Source organism: Cloeon dipterum, chromosome 1 (genome assembly GCF_949628265.1).
Source record: "Cloeon dipterum chromosome 1, ieCloDipt1.1, whole genome shotgun sequence".
NCBI lineage: Eukaryota > Metazoa > Arthropoda > Insecta > Ephemeroptera > Baetidae > Cloeon > Cloeon dipterum.
Window position 1 is genome coordinate 30,554,204 of NC_088786.1, and position 21,575 is coordinate 30,575,778.

Below are 21,575 nucleotides of genomic sequence, written 5' to 3' on the forward strand. Positions count from 1 at the left end.
ACCGCCGCGCGGATTATTCCGAAGCAATTTTTGCGCGCGCCAATTAATTGCATAACCGCGCGCCGAGTAGATTAAAATTTTGTTGTTTTCTGATTACCAATTTCGGAGCGGACCAAAGAGACTTGTTTGTTTTACCGCTGTAAATTCAATTTGCGCGCGAAAGTGGTTTATTTGATTGCGAAATTTAACTCTCGTGCTGCGAAACTTTGATTTTTGCTTCCGGGATGGAGCGAATCGGCGGGCAGCAGACCGCTGCAAATCTCTGAATTTTGAATGGAGCCAGAAAGGGGAAAGAGCAAAAACCAATAAAAAAACTTTGAAGCTTTAATTTCTTTAGCTCAAATTCACAGCTTTCAAAATCCAAAAACACCCTGTGTGAATTTTTAAAACCTTAAAATTGAAAATTAAATTAAGGAAACTTGAGTCTTAGAAGTGTTAGCTAAATTAAACTACTGCATGGTTGTACTGACACGTTTCAAAATCATATGTAAATCTGGATGAACAGGAGGGAAAATAATTATCGTTACGTTAAACTTTTCCTCGATGAAGCCATTGCTGTGATTATTACAAACGTGTATGGCAATGATGTAGTTTTATTTCTATAGCTCACTAAAATTAAAAATCACCTTCTGGAGGAAGAAGAGCGCCCATCAGTGGTAAATTTTCAACATTCCAAACTTATTTTGGTTCAGCAAAAAAGTTAACTTGTTGTGAAATAGCATCTCTCAATATTCGCCCAATACCCTACCTAACAACCTAAACACATTATGCGAAAAGTAGAAGCAGCAGATTTTATTTTCCACACAAAAATTAAGCTCCAAAAAAGCTCCTCAAAAAGCGTTGCCTGCAACAAATGTGGGGACAAAAATTTGTTGCCAAATAGACAAGATTATTTATAATATCCCCTCGAATAAAGATTGACGAATCGGAATTAAAATACGGCTCTCTGAAATTGACCTGCAGTTCTTCGCCACAAACCTAGTCATTTTCTCTAAAATTAAACAGGAGCCTGTTTGCTTAATCTCATTTAATAAGCTTTACTGTGTGAACCACACAAGAACAAAAAAATCATTGAGCACACCGATATCTGACCTATATGTCGTTGGGAAATGAAAACTGGGATTTTTTTAATTATTGCAAAACGGATACAATTATATCTAGATAAAAACAGCAGGCCAAAATGATAGTAAAATAATAGAGTAATGTAGTCCAAAATAGCTCTGCAAACTCTGATCTTATTAAGATTTACAGATAATATTTTGATTGGAAAAACAAAATCTTGCGTTTCCGTAGCGTACAGCTCGCTGTTTCGGCTCCGTATAGACCTATTCAGCAGAATTAAAAATTCAAAACAAAATTCATACCACAGAAATGCTACAATAACCATTTTTGAACAAAATGGTGACAATCGCGCATTATAAGAAGGGTATTAGGGTATTATTTAAATGTACCTGAATGCCTTCAGAGATTAAATGGATATCATACGCCGAAGCTTTTGTATATGACGTGCTATAATTAATCTACTGTGATCAAGACCGGTAATCAGTAACCACGCAAGTGCAAAAAGTCTGGTTTACTGCACGAGTTGGGCTCCGCAGATCCGTCTGACGGGCTATGGAATTACACACGGCGCACGAACTATTTCTCTGTTCTATCCTTGCCGTTCGTACACGGGACGGGCGCTCATGGATATACGTTTATCTGCGGCATTAATTCAGCACTGAATTACCACCATAATTATGTAACCATGTACGTGTGTGTATACACATACGAGAGGCCATAATCTCATTTACAATGTGAGCAAACAGAACCGATGAAACAGGTTAATTGATAATAAATAATAATAGTACACCATTCCGGTGCCAGGGCATACGGTGTGTCAGCGAAGCAAAAGCTCACCCGAAATTTCCTCACCCTCTCTATATATACATATAGTTGCTATACCGTCTGAAGCTAATGTTGTTCGCTTATAATTTGCATTACCCAGCTTATCATTTTGAAACTTGCGAAGCCGCAGGACAATTATAGGCATGCAGATAAAGAGCCAGCCCACGCATAGGGTAGTTAATTAATTTGATTCAAGTGAGTGGTCACTTACCTATGCACTTGAATGGTTTTGTTGTGTGCTGGTTAATTCGTAAAATTTAAATATAAACCTTTTTCACGCTGCCTGTCGCAGGTTTCAGTAACTTGATTTTTTCGATGAAATTTTGTGATTTAATTTGCAGCCCGCGATCTATTGGGCAAGCGTTTTTATCGAGGAAAACATCAATCAGTCACGGGGACATAAAGCAAAAGGTTTTGATCCCTCGGCAATGCGTGCAGGGCAATAAAGCCGTTTGGCGGATAACAATCGAATTCAGCAAATTGCGACTACTTACAAGTGAAATCATTTCATCTGGCCGTGTGCTGTGCTGCTCTCCATTATTTAATCCCGGTTGTGACCCGCTGATTGTGTTTGCAGCTGAGCGAAGCCCCGCAAGGCGCGAGCGGCAGAGACCACACCACGATCATTGTCGGCGGCTATTGTGCTCGCCTTGGACTCGCGAACTATGTCAAAGCAGTGCGCGGCGGCAGCCCCCGAGTGAGAAAGAGTGAACATTAAACGCACAATAATTATCAAAGTGCTGCAAATAGCGGGCACGCAACGCACAGAGTGCGTCCTCACTTGGCCTTCTGCACTTAATTGCGTGCGTGCGGATGCGGATTTCTCCCTGGCCCCCCTGTTTGATTTTCAGTTTGACAGGCTTCTTCGCATTCGCTTTTGAACTGCACTGCTAACATTGAGGTTGAGGATCAGATAATTTTCAGCCTTCAACACTTTCAGTCTGCTGCGTGATATTATCATCTTGAAAAAATGCTAATGACGCATCAGTCGCTAATAAATCAAAAATTTCCTTTTTGTTCCGGTAGATTTCCTCAAATTAAAAAATCTTCGAAACTTTTGTCTATATCTAATGTATCAATATTTAATGGCTTGCATAAGAAGTTTTGTTTTTTAGCTGAACTGCATTGCAAATTTTGGCCAAAGGCCATTTGGAACGATTGTTTTTAAATAAAATTGGTTTTCATCAATTTTTTTTTATTTGTCAAATTATTAACGTTTTTGTACTTAAATGGTGAAAACAGCTTCAAGTTCAGAAAAACGAGGAGAATAAAGTAAAAATATCTGGATGTATTTTTAAATCAATTAATTTATTGTTTATTTATTTTATAATATATATTTGGCAGAAAGGTACAGACACTGAACACTGACAGAAATTCGCAAATGCAACCGATTTTGTGCGTTTTTATAAACATGTATTCAATAAATTAATAAATGCAACATTTTTTTCTGTATATAGTTTACGTGAAAATTCTATCCATATCGTAGATTCTAGTCTGCTTTCTCCTAGAATATACAACAACATAAAACTGATTTGATGTATACATTAATATATAATTTATACATAGTAACGCTGAATCGCTAATTACATCAATTTTACGCAATTAAAAACTAAAATAATTTACTAAGGAGAAATATAAATAATAATATCACAAAGCTTGTACGCGAAAACGGCGCGTAACTTAATTAGTGTATGAGATTCGCGGGTTTGGGGTGGCCACTCATTGTTAGGGAGGAAGGAATGAACCTCTGCAACGCTGTCTTCGAGTGTTGCTCAAGACAGACTACAGTTTATATCGCACTCCCTTCGTGCCCAAGTAAGGATTATAGTAGAGAACTACTTTCCTTAGCACACTACATGCAATAAATACATTTTCAAATGTGAGATGTAACAAGTATGTATAGAAAGCAAAACTGCACGGAATAAAGACAACAATGCGTGCAGAGTTGAAATCAACAGAAAAGAAAAACAAACAAAATTAATAAAAGATAAAAACCGAAAGAAAATTAGTCTACGCGACCTCGACGTCAGATGACTCGTCGCTGATTTGCTGCCTGAATGAATGAGAACCTGCGGAAAGCCGACTAGATGCAACATCCCGGGACACGTCGGACTGGCAGTCCTGTCCGGGTAAGCGTTGCTCATCATGGATTTTGCGAATTCGCTCCTGTTCCTCGCGTTTCTGCTTGCGCCACTTGGCTCGTCGGTTTTTAAACCAAACCTGCAACACAAAATCAAACATCTCTTTAGTCAAATTGCTTTAAAGGGTATTTTATTTAAATCTATATTGCTTTTGTCAAAACGAGATTTTTTTCTTGGAAAATGGTTTTGTATAATTTATATTTCCAGTAGCTATAAATTTTTGAAATGAAGCATTTAAAAAAAATGTGGTTGTAGAGAAGCAGATGTTTTAAGAACACATTCCAAAGAGTGCATCAACTACACAGCCGCAAATGACGCGACGAAAGCACGAGGAGGGATGATGTTCTTTCTATTCCTTTGCCCTCTGATGCTCTCTGGCGCACGGTGCGTTCACCCTATATACAGCCGCTTTAATTTCTCACCCCCTTGAGTGTTTACACGCTTGGCATGACTGTCTGAATGAAACCGCCAGCCATATTTGCACTGGTGGCGGCGACGTGCATCCATATCGCTGTTTGGGTGGTCCGACCGCACTAAATCAGCCTGAGCACACACACAATACAATGCTCCTATTATTTTGGGACCAAGAAATTACGGCTGCCGCTGACGTTTTGACTTTTGTGCAAGCAAGACCACTCGAAACGTGGGAGAATCCAAGGCACTTGCAATCCCCGCTCGCCGAAGTTAATTAGATTTTTTTCTGACAAGTGGTGAGTGGATTTTTAGATTGCGGTGGCTTACTTTGCTGGAGAAGGGACTATTTATTTTGGCTTCTATTAAATTTCCTGCCTTTGAAAAATGTAGAAAACTCGGGATGAAATCAATAAAATCACTTCGAGAGATAGTAAACGTTGTTCCAATATATTAAAATTAAATATTTGATTTTATGCGGGGACAAAGCACTCCTTTTACGATTTTGAGGTTTTAAAATAACGATCTGCAGATCTTTATTTTATTTAAAAAAATTTAACCATTTCCTCTGTTTATCAAAATTGGATTTTGGGTTTTTTTTTAAAGTAAAACGATGGGAAAATTTGAAAATCTTCAAAATTTCTAACTGTGCAAATATGGCTTGTGATCAAACATCATCCGTAAACTTCTCTTGAAGATAATACTATATTTCACATTTTATTACCAAAGAAAAATATTAATTTATCAGCTTCATAATTTTCATGTTGCTTTGCCGAGACAGTGTCGAAATGTCAGATTTCGCACATTTTTGCATAGGTCTGCGCTTTCGTAGTGTGGGGCGAGACCATGGCGAGAGAGGGAGATGAGGTGGTAAATAAAATATCACCTGCCGCTCTCTCTGACCTAATTAGCCCGGCAGCTCTTTCAACCTCTTAATTCATGTAATTATTCTACTGTGAACTTACGCCCCGTCATTATTAAACACAGAAGCGCCGGAGAGCGGAACGCGAGCGAGTGTAAAATAACTGCGCGCGGCAGCCATTGTTTTAAAACGGCCGCTTTTTATTATTCTTTTCTGCACCTAATTTGCTGGCACTCTGTTAACGCGGGGCTGCTGTGTTTTATTTCTTGCCGTGATGAGGTTTACTTAGAGACTAAAACAATTTTCTTCTCTGGAGACTTTCGGCCGTCGACGGACCTCGGCGCGCGGTCCCTCGTGCTGACACAACTGATTACAACAACTTTTGCCAAATCAAACACGCGGTAAAGTCAGTCAGGGATTTCTGCCTACTTTTGGTTACAGATGGGGCCTCGGGTGGATTACGGGATTTTTCCAGGCAAGTTTCGCCGTCTCGCACGCAAATTTAAGCTGCTTTTGTTCTAAACTGGCGGCCTTTTATTTTCTCATTTCCTCCGCTCGCCGCCCTAAATCCACATCATTAATAAAAAATAACACAATCAGTGTCCTGAAATAATTGGAATGTTTACTTTCGGCGAAGAGGGTGAGCCAGCCAGCCAGCCAGCCGCGCAGCCGGAGCGGGCGAAACACCCCGGCAGCGCATAGGAGAGAGCAGAGCAGGCTCGCTCGACACGCTTTTTACTCTCTCACATCAGCCGCTACACACACATCACCATCGGTCGGCACGCAGCACCAGATTATTCTATTACCCGGCGTGAGGGTTGGAGTACGCGTAATTTTGTTTGGTCAGAAAACACACTCATTGTTCCCGAAGAGTGGATCAAAAATTCAACTAACCTTTAATTACTTCATGTGCTCGACTGCGAGCCGTTAGCGTTTTGTGCGTTATTTTGGCACGGCTGTGTGTATTGTATTATGTTTGGCGAGCAGCAACGGCCGTTTGGGATTCGACTCTAATTCCAGCGCCTACATGGTTGTGTGCCACTCGCTTCGCTTCACGCAGATACGCGGAAAAATGTAAATCTCGGATCAATATGGCGCGCTGTGTGCTGGCGGAAAATTGGATTTTGCACGCTGAGCATATGGGGCTAAAATTGTTATCGTGTTTGCCAATGTGTACGCTGCTGCTTTTCTCTTGCCTGTCTGCTGTATATCAAAGATGAAAGCTCAACGCTAAGCACCGCAATAACATCAAGGAATTGGCTCTTGAATCGTGTACTTAAAATATACATACTTGCATTTTAATTGATAATTATCAATGTTTAAAATCTATATATAGGGAACAATGCTTCAAACCAGTTTGAAAAATAACTAAAATATGTAAATAGATAAATATTAAAACAAATATTTTTAGCATATGCAAATGAATAGAATAAATAAATTAAAAATTTAATTCCTTATTTGTTCATCTTGCCCTGATCTCTTCAAACCTAGATGCGTGATTTATTCCGGCACCAAAAATACTAGTAACAAGTAATGAAAGAATTCATGCCATTTTTATCCCGTGCATTTTCCTGGCTTAAAACATTTGACTTAACATTGGAGATTGACCCTTTCAGGGATGCTCCCACGCACAAGGAGAATTCATTCGCAATACAAGACTATCAAGCTGATCAAGAGTTAAAAGCAAAAAACAGGCTGCCATAATCAGAGTGCTTTGGTTAAGAATCGGAAGTGAAATTTTGAAATTTGAAAAAGTATGTAGTTGGTACAGGAGCACGGTCCTGATGCCCTTATTTGTTGTGAGCCAACAATCGTCGGCGGTTTGAATTATTGTAATTTTGCACGATTTTTTAACAGCGGAAAGATGATTTTAAAATAAGAATATTCAGTTTTCGCCCGTTAGTCACTCACGGAGCCGACGCGGGTCGTTTTAACATTCCAGAACCCGATTCAAAGGGGTGAGTCCAACCGTCAGTTTAAGCGAATAAATTTGTCATTCATAATTGTAAAACTATTTCAGTTCTGGTGTTTGATTTGTTTGATTCAGAGAAAAACTGACTTTTTCTAATAAGGAGTGTTTTGATTAGCTCAACATTTTCCCCATTAAACAGAGAGTGCTTATATCAGAAATCTCGTAAACAGTTATGATCGCTCGAATTTCCCGTTCTGCGTGATTATCAGTTAATATTGCCAGTGCAAAAACAATCCAATCGGTCGAGGATCAAATCACACATTCGCAAAATAATCGAGCGCGGCTAAAATTTGGTCGTATATCAACAGCGCAGTGCGGCGAGCTCTGCTGCCATATTTGTATTGGCGAAATATTAATAATAAGGCCTGTGTTTGCGCAAAATAATACGGTGAGCGAGCCGCTTTGAAACTTGTACGGTAATGGATGGGAATCAATTGAAGCCCCGCACATATAGCGTGGCGGCGATATTCATATATCACGTACATACGTATACGCACGCAGCAGGCGAATCGAAAAAGTGCACCCCTCTCAAGTATAAGCGGATGGAAAATGCAACTTGCCCTGCACCGTTTCGTTTTGTATTTTTTCTCGTGATGTTTGCTTCAAATCTATTTGCCGTGACTATTACATCGTTCCCGCCTTTCTGCACCGCGAAACAATAAAAAGCAGAGAGCCCGTTCTCCGTATTTGCGCCGGCTTTTTTGCTTTTGCGGCCAGTGACTCGGTGTGTGCGCACCCTATGCTGAAATCATTTTTCAATAATGAAAGCGAAACAAAGCCAGCTGGAACACAATGGCGAATTTTTTAATCATCCCGCAAGCAGCTCTCGAATTGTGCTGGAAATTTGTGATATATGCGAATATAACAAAAGAGCATTACCCCGCTTTATTTTTTGCTGGAAACAAGCGCTTTCCGACGCATTGTGCTGTGCACTGTGAATTTCGCCAGCGCGATGAATTTTTTAAAATCACATTGAATGAAAATTTTTTGCTGGCTTCTTTTATTCGGAATATTAATTATTTAATAATGTATAGCGTGTGAAAGGTTAAAGTGGAATTTCAACAGCGCCACTGAAATGACGAACTAATACTAAACCTGCTTATTTTAACTGAATATAGGAAAAAAATGGCTCCCAACCAATCTGGTGATTGTGCGGAAATTTTAGATCGCTCCGCTCAGCTAAGAGAGAAAGTTCCACGTGAAATCTCGCAATTTGCAATTCAAATTGTGCTAATTGAAAGTAAATTGCGTGGAAAAAGCTGTTTCCCGATGTTGATTAATATTTATCTTTCAGCGGCCGAAAAATCACCATCGGAATTAATTATCCAAATTGCTGGCGAGTTTTTGAGCGAAAAACGAGATTGGAACGAAAGAAAAGTTGCTGCCGTTGCCGGTGGGAAAAGTTATTACTCTATCTATCTCTCTCTCACTCCTCGGTGAAAAGTTAATGAATTTTTCACGGTATCAATTTGCAAAAGGCAAACCAATTAATAATGAGCCGCAGCCACCGCGCACACACGCTTTTTCGATCAATTACATTTTGTGCACGCGGCAAAGATGGGTGATTTTAATTGCAAATTTAATGATCATCACCCGAGTATAATAAGTTTTTGTTTATGTTTGTATGATTAATTAGGGCTGGCTATTATGGAAACCCGTGCATACGTGCGCGCTGGTGGTTTGCTTTTTATGTCGAAATAACGATGCGATGGCTTGCTGAGCGTTCCCTCGCATGTTTTCCTTTTATTATTACACATCATAACATAGCCGCACACTCGTCCACTGTTTTGTTTTTATGCGCGCGACAACAGCGGTCAGTTTGCAATTTCCATGTCATTTCGTTAATTAGCTTTGCGCTAATTACACGCTCCAAATGCTCACGCTTTTCCAGCAAATATTTTTCTTTTTGAAACCCGCGCGTTTTACCTCTAACTTGCTGCGTTTGCAATTTATTCTAGCGTAAAATTTAAATTTTAAATTTGCTATTCATATGGTTTGGACCAAATTTGTTAGTTTGCGTCAAACGATTTTTTTTTGGAATTCGTTAATACCAAATTGTAATTTGGTGGACCAGCTTTAGGCGGAGCTGAATTTTATGGATTGCCATTATTAACGTGCGTGCGATTCTAAACGCTTTCATTGGATCATATTACTGTTTATCGGTTTTAAACTTGTCCAGACGCTTCAAATACTTGCAAAACCTTAACCTAAGATAAATTTGAACTACATAATAGGCAGATCGAGAGAAGAGTATTTATTTTCAAATGTTTTTATACAAAAATATAATTTTAAGGATAAAAAATAGATCGCATTCGACGCAAGTACACAAAAAATGGTTCTTATATACAGAAATTTAAGTTAAACAAACTTAAAAGACCACAAACAGTAAGCAAATTTCTTTTGCTCTCCTTTTATTAGTTCTTATGCAAAAATACTTCTTAATACGAAAAGGTTTCGCGTTTATATGCGCTAAATCAGAATAGTTTTTTTGCTTTTGTTCGCAGAAAAACTGATTTCTCCTTATAATTGAAAGATTTGAATAATTTTCCTCAAAAATATTTCTGCGTGATTGATGAGTGAAATAAAATACATAGTTGTAACAATCAATTATATCAAATTCAAGATAAATATGGTCTAGGATATTATAGTTAGTGCGCATAAACCCTGTTGGAATTTGAATGCTCAGCTTTTGTAATATGTCGCTGCGAAGGTGGCACAAAACGAAAAACTTGTTCCCAGCGGCGCAGCAGACTTTTCTTCTTGACAGATTTGCAATATAAATCACGCTCGGCGCGCGACATTTCCCAAGCGCACGCATTTCTCTTCTCAATTTTCCGGCTGAGAGTTCAAAGACAAAAGGCCGGGTGACTTCCACAAGAGAGCACTAACGATCAAGAAGAAAAGGCAACAAACGCGCGCGAGGTCTCTCGGCTTCTTTGCAATATGTATTATTTGAAAAGCAGCGCGGGCGGCAGCCGCCATCATGTTCCTCTTTTCATAAACTCTCGTTAAGTCATTTATTTATATTGCTGCTCAATAAGAGATCCTTTTGTAGCACAATAAAACGCGAGCAGACATCAAAAGAGCCATCATCGTGGAAACTTGCTAATAATTCACAGAGTATGTGCTCATTAGAGGACTTAAATAATGAACCCTGTCAAAGAGGAGTCGATGTGCACGTACACGCGTTGTTTCGCTGCTGCGATATTAACGATGAGATGCGACAAAGGTAATAATAACGCTCGCGCCGCCCCGGCTGCTCTCTGCTGGCTCTGCGTTTGCGGCCGACACACACGTATATACGCGTACATTTGCGCATTTCCACTCTTGATTCGCTCAGTCAGAAGCATCGCCAACTCTCGTGGCAAGCTCTCCTCGCAACTGGCTCGTTTGTTAAATTACTCACGATCGACTTAGCAGATATAACTGGATGGCTTAATTAATTATATTGTATATTCGCGGATGGTTAATTATTTTAGACGGAAACAATGCAAAACGGACGCCAGCTGAATTTGCCGTCTCCCGTGCGATTGTTACCCAACTTGCTTGCAACTGTCACACAATAATAGTTTTAGCCTCGGACTATGGTCGAGAGCATTAAGGGTTCTGTTTTCTAGAACATTTTCTTCTAGAATGACAAGTTTTTGAAGGTGGAAAAAATGATTTTTCAGTCAGTTTCTTCTTTCTACAGAGATTTTAAATAAAAAAATAAAAAAACAAATGAGCTACATTTTTAAAAATTTAATTGCATTAAACAAAAAAATTGAAACAAAAAGCACCAATTTTTAAGCATAAAAGGGTTTAAAATTAAGAATTTTTTATCATCGTCCATGAAACTTCATGATTTTCTCTCTCTATACCACATGTTTCGCCTCCACTTCCATCAAGAAGTAGCGCGTTGAATACTTTTAGCGCAGAAAAGGCACATTTACTTTTATATCAAGAGCCGCAAGAGAACGCGAGGGAGAGATGATATAAAACTCTCAAGACGCTTGTTATTTTAGGAAATTAAATAAAAATCAAGTTCTATCGCGGCGCTGGCGGCGAAAAAATGAAATTTGATGCAGCAGCGTGGCTCGTCAGCTAATTTTTATTTTAATCCATAAAAGCCCCAGAGCTAATTTTTATTCGGCGCAGCAACTCACCCAAGAAGGGATGTTATTTTTGTATATGCAAAGATGCTATCCTCTCTCTTCCTCTCTCTCTCTCTCTCTGACGTCGGAGTTCGTATTCTGCCGCCGCTGTTGAATATCCCTTCAATCCCGGGAGTTGCGCCCTCACATTACACCAGAGATACATTTCGGATCCTCCGCTTTATCAAAACAGCCCCGGTCCTTCCCTCCTCCTGCTCCTTGCACTTATTCTTGCCGCACATCACCCTAGCTCCTGCCGCTGCGATGAAGACTTTGAGTGTGTGCTCTTGCAAGCAGAACTCGCACAGCGTGAATCACATCATCGCGTCTAATCATTACCGCTCCATCTGAAATAACAATCCGCGTTCCCGAATTATTCAGCTTTGTTCGTACTAATTTGCTGGCGAGCCGCAGATTTGTTTAGCCGACGGAAGGGAGAGAGGCGCGCAGAAATAATTTTAGTCTGCAAGCCGCGCGCTTCATAGAAGTTTTGCCTCGATTTTCAATCAAGCTATATATACTGCTGGAAAATGAATAAATAAACCTGACAATCTCTTTTTAATTGAGTTACCAATCACAATCATTTATGAGTAAATTTCTTTGGCGATAAAACAATATGGTTGCTCAATGGCTTCAAATTTGAACTGATGCGGTTTCTTACTTGAAACATATTTATAAAGTATTCATGCGATACTGACGCTTTAATACACGCTTTAAGAAGTTAATTTGGCATGTGCATTTGCTGAAATTTAATATTGATACCAGCCCGTTTAAAATTACGGACATTTGGATGTCGAGAGTAATTATAATTTAATAATCCAGTAAAGAGTTCTGAAAATCAGAGCGGCGTTGATTTTTTTTTTTTTTTTTTTTTTGTAAGATGCGAAACGTCAGTTACAGCAATTATTGTTATAGGTAACTTGATTTGCACATTGTAACCAAAAAATCGGTATAAGGACCTTTCAAACAAGCAGGAAATAGAAGCGGCGCGTCCTATAATCTCATGACGCGCGCTCTCTTTGTTCAACATTTTGTTCGCTAGCACGGCCGACCATAACATCTTTTTTGGCGAAAATAAAAATTTCGGCGCCCATCCTTTAAGAAAATCAAAAAGCAAAGGACTTAAATTTATGCTATTTTGACTTTTTGCAATATATTTGTGTGTTAAAAGTGATGTTAAAATCAATTTTCTTAAAGCAGCAGGGTAAATAATTTATTTCTCAAAATGGTTTGTAAAGTTTTGATTCATCCAAGAATATTTCATTGAGTAATTTTGCTTCAAATAATAAATAAAATCACAAAATGTTTGATAACACGTATAAAAATCTAATCCAGAAAATTAATGAGATTTATTGTTTCAGTCATTATCCGTGAAATTTGGTTTTAAAAGAAAATGTCGCGAGTTTTCAAAGGATTCGGAACATTTTCTACCCTCGATGTCAACTCAGTTACGATATTACAACACACGGTGATAAATCCCCTCCAGCTAATATCCAATGGGGGAATTGAATGGGAGGAGCTTCATTCAAAGCCGGGGAACGTGCTACTTTTTGCTTCATTTACATCCAATCTGCTCGTCGATTTAAACTCGGTTCTCTTCCCGTACAAAACCAAGTACAATAATAGTACGTTTAGCAGCATATTATTGTACTCCTCCCTGCACGACCCGACCGGCGTTTGAAAGTTCGGTCGGGAAAATGTCAAAAATTCGCTGCTGCCAAGCACAAGTTGAGCAGCTCGCCGTTTAATGGAGATTATAAATTATTAACCCTTTCTTAAGTAGCCTCGCGTTAATTATTCAGCGTTAACCACCCGCGTGCTGGCAAAATACGCCTCGGGCCTCCAATAACATCAGCAACTCTCGGGGCGGCACGTGCAAGTTTGGCTCAAGTTTTGTCCCGCGCCGAGCAACTTTGTCCAGCTAGCTTTCGCATAAATGTCGTCTCCTCGCCATTGTTGAAATCTTGGCAGCAGTTACTGCGAAGAAGAAGGGTCGCACGGATGACCACGCTCACATTATATTAATGAACAAAAGCCCTCGTCGTTTCCTTTAAATTCAACCCTCGCTGGCTGGCTGGCTGGCAGGGCGGGTAGAGAGCGGACAAGAGTGCAGCCGAGGGCTTTAATAATTAATTTAAAAGCGCAAACATGTGAAAAGAGAGCGGGGAACAATTAACTCTGCTCTTTTCGCAGAGAGGAAAATCACATTAAAGTGCAGCGGCGGCGGCGAATGAGAAGCCATATATACTTGTAAACAGCTCCGAAATTAAACGGTCAACAGACACTCACCTCAACCCTTTCTTCCTTGAGGTCCACCTTGAGAGCCAACTGCTCCCTGAGCACGACGTCAGGGTAGTGCGTCTTCTCAAAGGTCGCTTCCAGTTGCTCCAGCTGCTCTTCCGTGAAGATGGTGCGGTGCCGTCGCTTCCGCTTCGGGGGTGGAGGACCTGGGTTACCGTGCAGGGAGCCAGGGCCGAGATTTCCGACGGCTGCGTGGGCAGCCACCGCGGCCGCGGCCACATGGTGGTAACTCGGGTACATTCCTTGATATGCAGCAGCTGAGAACAACAAACAACGCAGTTTCCCTCATAAAACACACCATTTAATTGACAATTTTTAAATTTCTTCACTGTGATCAAAATCCAGATCCGAGCAATTGCTGCACAATGCCTTCGACATTGGAATGTGTAAAATTAATTATAAGAACTTGAAAAATTACATATTTCAGAAATGGATTTCCTCATTAATTTTAATCACAAAACCACCCGGATTTGAAAAATTGAGTTTAAATAATTGAAGTAATCATTTCCTTGAGTTTTAATCAGGATTAATATAATCAATTCGATCGATCTAGTTAAAATTATCGTAAGAATTCATTTTAAATTGAAGGAGAAAGTTCAAACAAGGGTAAAGATTTAAGAAAAATATTTACAGCGTCGATCATTGCAGTCTCTGAATTATAATCCATTTGAATATTATATTTTTTTGTGTCGCTGCTGAATGGAGCAATGGAGCATTCAAGATTAGTTCAGCATTAAGAAAAATACTTTTCCAATCGTGCGTGTATAGCAAAAAAACACATTGGATACTCTTGGTGAAATAAACACAATATTATATAAACTTGCTCGTGTCAGGGTCCCACCACCACTCATTCACGAAGGTGCAATCTCCAAAATACAGCCAAAATGATCACAATAAACCCCATGGTGTAAACACACTTACAAGAAAAACTTACAAAAACCCCAAGCTATATATAGGGAATGGTCAACTATGGCAATGAATGAGAATGTTTTGAACCCAATTTCCGTTCAATTTTTAACAGCTGTCGAAGAAAATTGCTTCCATGGATGCCATTATTTGAACTTGCCTGAAAAACGCCATTTATCTCACACGGTTCTTAGGGTTTTATATCTATATAGTGTTTAAAAACACCGATCCGAGATGCAAAACAACCGCGGGGGATTATTCTTCTCATTTGCTTAAAAAATTCATCTCCCTCGCGACTTGGTTGTAATTTTTTAATGAAATTAGATCGCAACTTGATACACAGAATACGTAATTTTGTTTGCACTTGTTCTTTAGAACTGCGCGCTGGATAAAAAAATAAGCCACTGGATCACCAGAAGCGAAATTTTGTTGCTGAAAAGCAACTTAATTCACGGTGAAATGTAATTTTTGCCTTCGAGGAAATAAAAGCAGAGCTCGGTGGAAAAAAAGGGAGAAATGCGATTATACTTGTTCCTCGGCGGAGCCGAGCAGTCGGACTAAAAATGTTATCGTGAAAAATTATTCAGTTCAGGCTTCTTTCTGCAAATACAAATTTTCAGGGTCCTGCTCCGATGTTATTTTTGCGACTGGCAAAATAAAACGGCTGACCAGCGGCGCAAAATTTTTCCAAGCAAACCAAGAAGTTGGGGCGAAATTCAAATTCCGCGTAAGATTTCTGCGCCAGCTGGATGAGATTAAAATAACAACTTTATACCGCTCGCTCGCTCGTTGTTTCAGTTTACATAAGCTTATCGAGAGAGAATATTTGAAAGCAAAGGGGATCGAGTTTTAGCAGCGCAGAAGGAATAATATAATAAAAGCAAAACGTGTGCTGCCGAGCGCAGAGATATTATTATGCTGGCTCTCTATACGGAAAATATCCGCGCGGTTAATCGTCTGTGACCTGGAGTGAAATAATTGTATGCGTCTTTCCTGAAAATTCTTTGTTTTTATACAAAGAGTCCTGATTCAAAAGCTGATTTCCAAATCAACAAAACACGTGGATTCTTACGAGTATAGTTCAAATCTTATAGTTTACTTTTTGTATATTTTTATATCACCATGCTAAAAGTATAGCTTGTAATAATAACAGACACTTTTTTTATTATTCGCATAACATTTAATTTCAAGGGAAGCATCCTCCTCGAGTTCATTAAGTCTAAATATGCAACTACCACGAAAAAAATCGATCCTTGATATGACTTGAATAATGTAATCAAAAGTTTAAATAGTTTTCTGGGCAAAATATTTCGTTTCAGACGGTTTATTTGTATAAGTCAATTCAGATGGCTATTTTAAAAAAAGCATTTGGCCAGAAAAAATATCCCCAAAGAGCAAAAATTACTAAAACTCTCTCTAAGTATGAAATACGGATATTGATACGGAGACTGAATATGGCGTGTGTTCATGAGAAAAACTATTTCAAGTTGGGAAATTTATCAAAAGTGCTCTTTGTGAAACGCAAGTCAGTTTTCCTGTGCTGGAAAGTGACCAAAAAACAAGTTGCATTGAGAATCTGACTGCACAATACACATCCTGTCAAAATCTGAAAACTATATTCAGCCCGCACTCAGCAGGGAATCAGCACTGACATATGCGACAACAAAAATCAAAAGGTATACTGCAAGTTAGGGGTGAGATTTTCTCACTGCAGTGCAGTGTCATTTTCTCACCCCTGATTTGCAGTGTACAGTGTCAGATCATGATTTTATTTGTGTGAAACATTAATCCCAAAGTAATTTGATTTTAAATTTAAGCATTTGAAATGAAAAGAGTAGAGAATATCAAAAAGTAAAAAAATATAGATTATTGCGTGTGTATGTGTTTTTTTTGTGAGACAACGGCAGCGCCAGGTCTTATCAGCCACACTATTAACCTCCGTGTTCCATTAAGAAAATCAGATTTTTTCTAAAAGAAAAATTGTCGGCTATTTTTAATGCGAAAATATAAGGCCTTTTTGATATTTTTTCATACACGTTAAAGCAACACAAAAATATTCCTCATCTTTATGCTGGTATTTAACCGAGTTAAAAAAAACTTTATTTAATGAAATTTATTGTGTCATTTGCGAATGTTTTATTTTTTTCTCAAACATGCTATATTAGAATGAAATTCTATTTGAAACACACTTGCTAAAATAAGCGCATATTTCCAATACGCTTTTTACTCGGTTTGCCTACGCAACTTGTGGCTTAAATAATGGTTCTCGTCAGTTGTGAGGCTCAAAATCAAAAAGGAAAAATAAACTATATTGTCTGTATGGAAAGTCTGCTGATGAGACCTGCAGGGCCGACACAACGCGAGCTGTATATTCAGAACGAGAATTTAATTACACTTACTTCGCATACTTCGATTCCGCGCAGAGGAGGGCCCAGTTTTAATCCATTTATTTTCAAAAAATCCCAGCGTGAGTTCGTCTTCCATTCTTCTTAGTTTTAGACACTAACTTTAAAAAAAAATATAATGGTTTTCTGTACGGAAACTTTGCCCCATGCATTGCCACTTCAAGACAAATAATCAATTACTGAATAATCAATAAAAAGAGGGTGAGAAAACTCCATAGTTAAATATAAGTTGAAGAATTTACTCGAGGAGGAAATAGTGAAGATAAATTAAAATGAACTCGTCTTCGTCGGGAAACTTCAAGTTTATTTATATAGACCAGGTTTCGGCTTCTCCTGTAGCCCTAACCACGAGACAAAAATTCATTTAAAATTAATGTTTTGTCTAAAGGAGTAGCCGGAGGAAACAGTTCAATTATATACCCGATGTTTCCCATCAAGGACAAGTCAATTTTAATTTTAATCCCTAGTTGTTTGAAAATTTCAGAAGAAAAATATAAGAAAAAACTCACCAAGGAAATCTGCCGCTGAGTGTAAGTGTCCGAAGGGAAAGTGATGGGGCAGCGGCAGCATTGCTTGGAGGCCCCTCGGAGGCGGCAGGGACGCGACGGACGGCCCCCGGCTCGCCAGGATGTTGTCGATGGTGAAGTTGGAGGAGGAGGACGCGGCCGCCGTCGGCGGCGACGGCGGCTGCAGGTAGGATGGGGTGAAGGCCTTCACGGCGATCGGGGTGGGCATCTGCACGTGCGACCGTCGCATCAGGGGCAGTGGACTTCCACTATTGCTGCTGCGGGAACTGTCGCTGCTGCAACTCGGCATCGTTTCCACCATGGTAATGGGCCACCTGTTAGAGAGTGAGCCGAAGCTGAGCAGATCGACGCGACCTGCGAAGAGATGCTCCTCTCCCCCTCTCGCTCTGCTGGAAAGGAGGGGCCTCCGCGCTCTTTAGCAAGGGTGGCGTCCGAACAGTATATTCCACTTCGCCGCCTACTGTGCGCTGCTCCCGGCGCTCAAATTGAATTAAGGGATGATTAGACGCTGGGGGCGCTTTCCTTACTTTCCACGCGGGGTTTCAGCGCGCAAAATTTGTCTTTCGACCGGCTGGTTGCATCGGAAATTTGCTCCAGAACTCGTCACAGACAAGGATTCACGCCAATAAATAATAATGGTTTAAACTCCGCTCAAACATCGGCCTGTCATAATTTAATTACAGTGACCAGTAATCTACCAGCGCATTAAGTAAGCAGCACGAACGCAAAATGAAAAAATCTATTAATTTGCTCACTAATTCTTCCCTGGTTCCCTTTCCTTCCCTGACTGTTACCAAATTTAAACCATCGGGATTCCTGTCCGAAAAGGAAACCTTATCCCGACTCGTTTTTCTTATTAATGCTTATTATTTTTAATCGGGATCCAGGTATTCCCAGGTATCCGAATATTTTCTAGCCCAATGGTCGCTCTATCGCGCTTAACTTGGAAAGCCCGACCAGTTGCATTAAGCATTGAAAGTTTTAAAAATGCAACATTATTTACCGTTCCACTCGATTTATCATTTTCGTTTCATCAAAAAATTATGTCATACCCGACGTAAAAATATCTGATTATAAATTTTGAGGAGTTTAACAATCCGGTAACTATCTAAACTAAAATATTTTCACTTAGACATTAACCTGCTTCCTCGTTTGTAATAATATATATAATATTTCTGTATTACAAAATCCTTCAAAAGTATTTATTTAAAAGGTTCGCGAAAGATGGTGTTATTAAGGCAAATACCTATTTAATAAAGGACTAGTTCATTCAGCCCCTGCTTGAAATTGTCTTGTAAAAATATTTTGTAACTTCCAGCACATTACGCTTTGCATAGTGATTTTTTATCGCTAGCATGCACTCACATCAGGAATGTCAGCAATTAATTGTCATTCGCTCCAGGCCCTCAGCTTCAAGCTGACAAAGTGACTAACGAGCGGGACGGCATGCATAAGTGGCACAATGTTTAGGTAGATGATCTCTCTGCGCTGACTGCGAGTGCTGCCGCTCTCGTGAGGGAAGGTTGGCCGCTTTCTCTGCCAATAATAAGCGAGAGGCGTGGCGCTCGCGATATGATGCTCGCTTGCAGCATCTCCATGGAGCGGATCTCTCTCTCTCTCTCTCTCTCTCTCTCTCTCTCTCTCTCTCTCTCGCAGCTTTGGATCTGTGCTCCCGACTTCTCTCCAGCGTTTGCCTTTTTTTTCGTGCGCGCATTACTCCAAACTGCATGCGGGAATAACGCTAGAGTTTCATCACATTTCGATTAGATCCTATGTTGCAATGTTTTTGAACCAGAAAAAAGATACCGTTCTATCCTCGATATTAATAGAAAATATTGATTTTTGTGATGGAGATGGAAAAAACACTAAAGAGCCAAATGTAGATATTTACCGATAATTCTACTTTGTACGCGCTCTCGTAGAGCTATTTTAGACGCTAATAATGTTTTTCATCTATTATTTAATTTCTTGTGCAACTTGCAAAAACTTGATAGCATTCCAAGAGGCATCTAAAAAGGTTATTTGCCAACCCCATGTGATTCATCCCGTGAAGTAATCAAACTCACGCATAGGTTGCAGAGGTGCAAATCAGCAAGTCGGATCAGTGCTTCCGCATTCTCTCCAAATCTGAAAAGCAAGAATGTAGCCATAAATCAGGGGTGCTTTAGTTATTTCAAGTTATTTCTAACTATGAGAGGAACACAATCCCTATATAGGCACAATCCCCATAGGATTATGAGGAATTTGTTTTATGGACGTGTTCACCGTGGGAATGGAATGTACAAGAATGGGAAATATGTCATTTCCATTTCAGCAACTGGCGAGTGAACGGATTTGATTGGCACTTGGCAGGACAAAATAACCTCTGAGTAGATTTTTTTTCGATTTTTCAAAATAAAAATTTCCTACTTTACACTAACACAAAGTTGCGGGATTTTGCAAAACTCATATACTTCCAGAAAAGCACAGAGGTCAAAGACACAATTCCGCAGCTTTTTCCCAATTGAAAATGCCGGTATGGTGGATTTAGCCGCGGGACCATCGCTTATTTTGTCGCGTTAAATAAAGGACTTCATTAATATATCATGACCAACTCGCCGCCGACTCTGCAGTGCCTTCGACTCGCCGAGTAAAACAAATAGACTTATAAAAATTAATATAGATCTGAGATCTATGAGAGGCGTGCGAGAATTTTAAAATAAGTCTCATATACATAAAGTTATGCTGTTCCCTTTAAAAATAATTTGTTCCACCTATTGCCACAAATTAAGACAGCTTTTCGCAGCCTTGCGTTTTGTGGACCGGTTCAGTCTCCCAAAACCAGCCTATTGGCTCGCATTTTTAAGGCACTCTCAGGAGTGTCAAAGCAATTGAGCAGTTCTAAGATCTTATACTGGCTACCCAATGTCCGAGATGGCAAAAAGTGGTTAGTTTAGTGACTCGAAATGCTCAAATTGCTCAACGGGCTGGGAGGCGACTCGCTACTTGCTGGTTTGCACCTTTCCAGCATGCGTGATTTGGCTTCACGGGACGAATGTCTAGCGTTTCAATGCAGTCCTCGGTGCGGAGGCAAGTGGCCCTTCAGTGGGCTGGGTCCCTGTGCGGCCTGGTGCGCCCATGTTATCCGTTCGCGGTGTTATTGGGACCCGGGTTTCAGCATTCGTGCTATAGTGCAGTGCGCGCCCTTCCCGGTCCTCGGACAGGGATGAGCAATATATATCATGACCAACTCGCCGCCGACCCTGCAGTATACCATCCACTCGCCGAGTAAAACAAATAGACGTATTAAAATTATAATATAAATCTGAGATCTGACTGAGAGGCGTGCGAGAATTTAAAAATAAGTCTCTTACATAAAATTTACGCTCTCCTCTTTAAAAATAATTTGTTCCACCTATTACCACAAATTAAGACAGCTTTTACGCAGCCTTGCGTTTTGTGGACCGGTTCATGCAGTCTCCCAAAACCTTTTGGTCTTCTGCAAATGCCGTCCAGTTCGATGAATTTTGGTCTTACACAAAAAAACTCTCCCTCAGGATATCCTACTGCCGTTAATCTTTGGCAAACCTGAGCAAATCCTTCTTCGCTATTAACGCATCTGCTCAAAAAATCTAAAAGGCATTGTGAATTGGCTGGTCTATAGACTTTGTCGCTTTGTAAAGAAAGTCCTGCGGACTTTTTCACCAACGATACAATTGACCGACTCCACTCGACCACAATAACTTGTTCAGGGTGACGTCAGTTTCACTTTGAGCCCGAGCAAGATGTATTTAATATTTTTAAATTCTAGCTGAACAATAATGAACTCAAAATTCTAAACTAAAACCATAATTACCCCATAATCAACAACAGACGAATCAACAATTTAGCTGCAGTTTAACAAGGGTAGATAAATAGGCCCCCTACCTAGAATACAGAGAGTCACGGGGCGCGATCCAACAATCAGCAAGCCCCGGATCAAAAGCTACAGAGAGGCTGCAAAACGGTTTGGTTTGCGGCGATTGCACACGAATGGCCGGGTTCTGCGAGC

General features: G+C 39.9%; 1 protein-coding gene across 1 annotated transcript; it reads right to left on the reverse strand.

Moving 5' to 3' along the window:
* Positions 1 to 3,206: 3,206 nt before the first annotated feature.
* Gsc (Goosecoid) lies at positions 3,207 to 17,883 on the reverse strand. Its single transcript, XM_065475465.1, has 3 exons — positions 17,528 to 17,883; positions 13,696 to 13,964; positions 3,207 to 4,107 (listed from the first exon to the last, which is right to left on the reverse strand). Exons 1-3 carry the CDS (start codon positions 17,844 to 17,846, stop codon positions 3,898 to 3,900), a joined length of 798 nt encoding a protein of 265 aa, XP_065331537.1. The 5' UTR covers positions 17,847 to 17,883; the 3' UTR covers positions 3,207 to 3,897.
* Between the last annotated feature and the right edge of the window lie 3,692 nt (positions 17,884 to 21,575).